The 5,119-nt window shown below is 42.6% G+C and overlaps 1 protein-coding gene across 8 annotated transcripts in view; it reads right to left on the reverse strand.

Moving 5' to 3' along the window:
• Fam184a (family with sequence similarity 184 member A) overlaps positions 1–5,119 on the reverse strand; it is a 121,870-nt gene that overhangs the window by 27,327 nt on the left and 89,424 nt on the right. For all 8 annotated transcript variants that reach the window (XM_013352424.2, XM_013352422.2, XM_013352423.2 and 5 more), the window contains one exon: positions 1,196–1,408. In XM_013352424.2, the coding sequence (XP_013207878.1) occupies positions 1,196–1,408 (213 nt within the window). The remainder of the gene's footprint in view (positions 1–1,195; positions 1,409–5,119) is intronic.

A 5,119-nucleotide genomic window follows, 5' to 3' on the forward strand; every position in this document is an offset into this window, starting at 1 on the left:
CCCTGGGTGTCAGTGCAGAGCTGTAATCCCAGCCTTGGGTGTCAGTACACAGCTGTAATCCCAGTCCTGGGTGTCAGTGCAGAGCTGTAATCCCAATCCTGGGTGTCAGTGCACAGCTGTAATCCCAGTCCTGGATGTCAGTGCACAGCTGTTATTCCAGTCCTGGGAGGCAGAGCAGAAAAATCCCTGGAGCTTATGGGCCAGTTTAGCTAATGAGTGAGCTCCCGGCTCATTCAAAGGTCCTGTCCCCTTAAAACAAAACCAACAAAACAGGAGAGCAATAATGGAAGACACCTATTTTGTCTTCAATATCTGGTCTCTACATACGTCCGTGCAGATGTACACAAGTGCGTGTGCTCACACACAAAGTAAAAGGTAAAGACTGTGATAATAATCTAATAATATAGTCATTTGATTTAAATCACTTTTAAGTTTACTGTAGTTATAATTTTTTATATTAGCTGTGGGGTTCTATTATGAGGAAATTTTAAACCATTTTAAAATTTCATTTCATTATGATTTGTTTTTTACAAAGAGAAAAAAGAATGTAAGGGAAAAACCCAAATTTAAAAAAACAACAACAAAACCTACATATCCTTTGGGTCCATTTCTTTTTTGTGGGCACAGAGTGAAAACAAATTTCAAATTTGATAAAAGTCTGAGTGTAGTGACACACACCTAGAATCCTAGCACTGAGGAAGCTGAGTCAGAAGGGTCAGGAGTTCAAAGTCAGCCTGGGCTACATAGTGAGTTCAGGGCTAGCCTGGGCATATGAGACTCAGTCTCAAAAGATTTTGACGAAAGACTGTTATGATAATACACTATGAGTAGAACAGTCACTGAATCTATATCACAACTGCTAACAGTTATGGGGCGGAAGATGAGCTTAGCTTGGTGTTATGATAAACTCTAATTCATCTGCTATCATGTGCAATCAGTGTGTGTTTACGAACTGTGACTCCTATAGGAAGTCACATTCTGGAGAACATTTCAATAAAAACAACATGTAACATTTTAAAAGAGAAAGAAAAGAAGAAGGAGAAAAACTGGAATTCTTAATTATCTGAAGGCTGGCAGTTCCCACTTCATCTTCAAATGTTAGGCCCACACTGTGCTCCTACAAACCATTAACAAGAATCTAAGGGCTACATCAAGCTCGGAGACAATCTCTGAAAGTGTTTCCCAGGAACCTTACCCTTTGTTCCTTTTCCTTCTCTTCTTCCATGGTTTGGAAGGCGAGCACATGTGCTTCTTTGAGGGACTTGTGTCTCTGCTGATGCTGCTCCTCCAGCTCCTCCAGCTCCTGTGTGAGTCGCTGGCGCTCTTGTGTGAACTGCGCCTGCAGCTGCTGCAGAGATGTCTGCGACTGGCAAAGCTGCAGCTCCAGGTTCTGCTTGAGCAGGGAGATCTACACCAGAAAGACACACGACAGAGACTAAGCACAAGGTGGACTTCACGGACTACCAATCCAAAGGGAACGAGCCGGCCAAATGGATCTTAGGAAATAACCTTGTTCAGTTAAAATGTTCTACAATAAAAGCCTAATTCAAAGCTTCATCATTACTGGATGTGTATATGGTGTGTGCATGTTGCAGGAAAGCAGCATGGAGTTGGGTCTCTCCTTCTACCTTTCGGGTTCTGGGAAATGAACTCAAGTTGCCAGGCTTAACCAAAGATACTACGTGCTGAGCCATCTCACCAGTCCAAAAATCTAATCTCGCTTTATAGCTAGTGGAAGTCTGTTTTCAGAAGGTACCTTGAAAATGGCCCAATTATATTGCTTATAAAATAAGCCATTTGTAGCACAAGTCTAGAAATTGAGTGTACACCTTTTCTGGAATACCTTTATCATTTATATGAATGGGAGCAGGAGGCAAAGAAACTGTTCTCAGGTGAAGCTGCTCTGAGGAGGCAGCACTGAAGGTGAATGGCTTCTCTGAGGCAGATGTGCAGTGGTTAGGGCTGTGGGTTTAGAATGAAGTCCTCCTCCTCCTCCACTATCAGCATCTACTCTCCCCACGGGGAGGGAACTGGGGCTTCCACACACCTGCAGTGACCTCACAGGGAGTGGGCAGCGATTGTTAGCCGGGAGCGTTTGAGGACTGGAGACCTGCTCTTAGGAAAGATTTCTGAGTTTGTTATTTACTTATTTGACGTGTATGTGCTCGTGCTGGTGTACACCAGGCTTGGTGAGGGTGCCCACAGAGGCTGGAGGGCGACATCAGAGCCTACCTCCTGGAGCTGACGTCATAGGCAGCTGGAAGCTACCAGGCATGACTGCTGTGCCCCAATTCCAGAAAAGCAGTAAGCTCCCTCTAACCACGCAACTCCCTTAAGTGGAGTTTGTCAACAAAAAACATCAGCCTTAATATGTCAAGCATCATCTCGGGCTGTATAGATAAATGTGTATTCTGTACACATAAATACATGCAGCTGGTGAAATGGTTTAATTTCATCTATTTCTGTTCTTATCCACAGGTTATTCTAACCTGAAATGGTGTAGATCAACCTTACTCTACAAGAAGTCTGAAGAGGAGAGGAATTTAGAGTTCAGATAAAAAGTTGTAAAATACGCCCCATAAACAGCTTAAGACACCATTCTCTCACACCTAAGCCAGCGTCTGTGGGCTCCAAAGCCAATAGAGGAGGCACCCTACACAGTCTTTCTCTTTCATTGGCAACCATTTTCCTTTGATGTGCTGGTGGCAGGAACTGGCCACTTGACATGTCTCACAAGGAAAGCAGGGGAGAAAGAAGACAGACTGGGGACTCACCAGCGACATAAAGGGAGCCATGAGGGAAAACCCACTCCCTGGCAAACAGGAAGGCTAAAAGCCCCAGGAATTAGCCACTACAGTGACCTTGGCGGCAACATTGCTACACAGACAGGTTTGGGACAAAGTTACAAAGATATAAACCAGGACTAGTTGGAACAGTCAGCATGTGACATCAAGGAAACAGCAAGCCCTGTTGAGAAATGATGCAGCTGACGCAGATGTTTGAGCTGTCATTGTGTGTTTTCAAAGGAGCTATTTTACCTGTTGGAGTCTTGCAAATTATTAACCTTTATGCAATGGTACGTTTCAGAGATTTTACAGATTGGGGGTCAAGGGAGGACCTGTGAATGTGACTTACTCTGTAGCCCATGCTAGCCTGGAATTTATGGCAATCCACTAAGTGCAAAGATGGTGGGTGTGAACACCTCACATGGCTGACTTCATTAAGAAGGCACAGCAACCGAGAACGCCATGATGTGGGACAGGATTATAATTTAGTGCTCACAATTTTATGCAAGGGGCATCAGGATGAAAAAAAACATTAAGGAGAACCCAGAAGGAAAAGTGACGTCATAACAGGCAACAGCAGGAAAAAGGACTGGGAACAATGGTCTGTAATTGACAGGTATTCTCTGCCCCGCCAGCTGGGCAGAGAGAGAAGAGGCACAGAGTCCCTCTCTTAAAGGCTCAGTACGAGTCTCAGCATCAGGATGGGTCTCCTGGAGACTGCCTTATGTTTCTCTGGTATTAACTTGTTAGACCGCATATGGGAAAGGTGGGGACAGTGTGTGTCACCTGTACAATTTTAATTGATAGTCTCAAAGCTCTCCCTAGCCAAGTGGGAACTAAAACCTAATGAACATTTTCCTTTCCAAGCTGATGCCCTGGCACAGCCTGTGTTCATCTAGAAAGAGTACACATGAAGTTTGGTTTTGCGGTGGTCATTGGCCCAGACTGTATCCTCTAAGGCAGTAGTTCTCAACCTTCCTAATACTGTGGCCCTTTAATACAGCGCCTCATGTTGTGGTGACTTCAACCATAAAATTTTGTTGTTATTTCATAACTGTAATTTTGTTACTATTATGAATCTTAATATAAATACCTGATCTGCAGGTTGTCTGATATGTAGCCCTATGGGGTCTGGATCCACAGGCTGAGAACTGCTGCTCTCAACGCTTAGGGTTAGTAAGAAGCTACCCAATCACTTGGCCTTGTGTGTGTTTTATTGGTGTGATACCTACTTTTAATGTTAATTGCCTCCCATGGACCACAACTGCATCAAATTTTATTGATCTGACTATAGATCGACTTATGCTTAAACTATTTAAAGGTGAGGCTTATGAGGAAAAACATTAAAATAAGAGAATTGGCACAGTAATATAATTATGCATTTAAAATATGAACAGTTTAAACTTTCTCCAGCTTTAACATATTACAATGTAATATACTTTACCTTAAGAGAACTCCAAAGTATTATTTTCTGATTTAAAATGTATGACTAGTATCTGAATCTACACTCTAGGAAGCAACAGACACTGTATGCAGAAAGCACCATGCAGCTTAGTAGTCAAGTATACTTGTCTTGTTCTCTGAACTTTGGAAGCACACAAACTCCAAAGTCTTTGCACTCATGCTCAGTGCGGTAATGTGAATTATATGCAGAAAGCTTTATCATGCAACGCAGGCTGTCAGTGAACACATTAGTAGGGCAGCAGGAAATAAGTCAGCCTTTATTTAGCGGGAAGATTGCATACCATTGAAAAGAACAGATCATGAGCAAAGCGGTGTAACATGAACTAATGCTTTCTAGACATTATTTAAGCACCTGACTTTAATATAGTTTATTCATACATATTGATATCAAACAACATTGATTCAAAATACAATACGGAAGGAGTCTGCATTAAATGTTTGGACAACCTTGACACAGAATATCTAGAAAGACACGTTGAACAGTGAAGGAGAAACAGCAGCTGCTTTGAATTATATACTATACTCAAGTTAAGGACTGTATGTATGGTATTTGTGTCTTTGTATGTGATAAACTTTTGACATTTTATCCCTCGCCTTTTCAAAAAAATTATTTTTATGCGTATGGGTGTTCTGTCTGCACGTCTGTCTGGGGACCACATGATGTAGCACTGAAGAGGCCAGAGGAGTCCCCTGGAACTGGAGTTACAGGGGGGCTGTGAGCTGCCACGTGGGTGCTAGAAACTGAACCCAAGTCCTCTGGAACAGCAACCAGGGATCTTAGCTGCTAGGCCATCTTGCCAGTCCCATTTAAAAACAAACATGAGAATCTTTATTTCCAAATAATGAATCATTATTTTAAAATCTCTCAC

The sequence above is a fragment of the Microtus ochrogaster genome, linkage group LG9 (genome assembly GCF_000317375.1).
Source record: "Microtus ochrogaster isolate Prairie Vole_2 linkage group LG9, MicOch1.0, whole genome shotgun sequence".
In the NCBI taxonomy this organism is placed as follows: Eukaryota; Metazoa; Chordata; class Mammalia; order Rodentia; family Cricetidae; genus Microtus; species Microtus ochrogaster.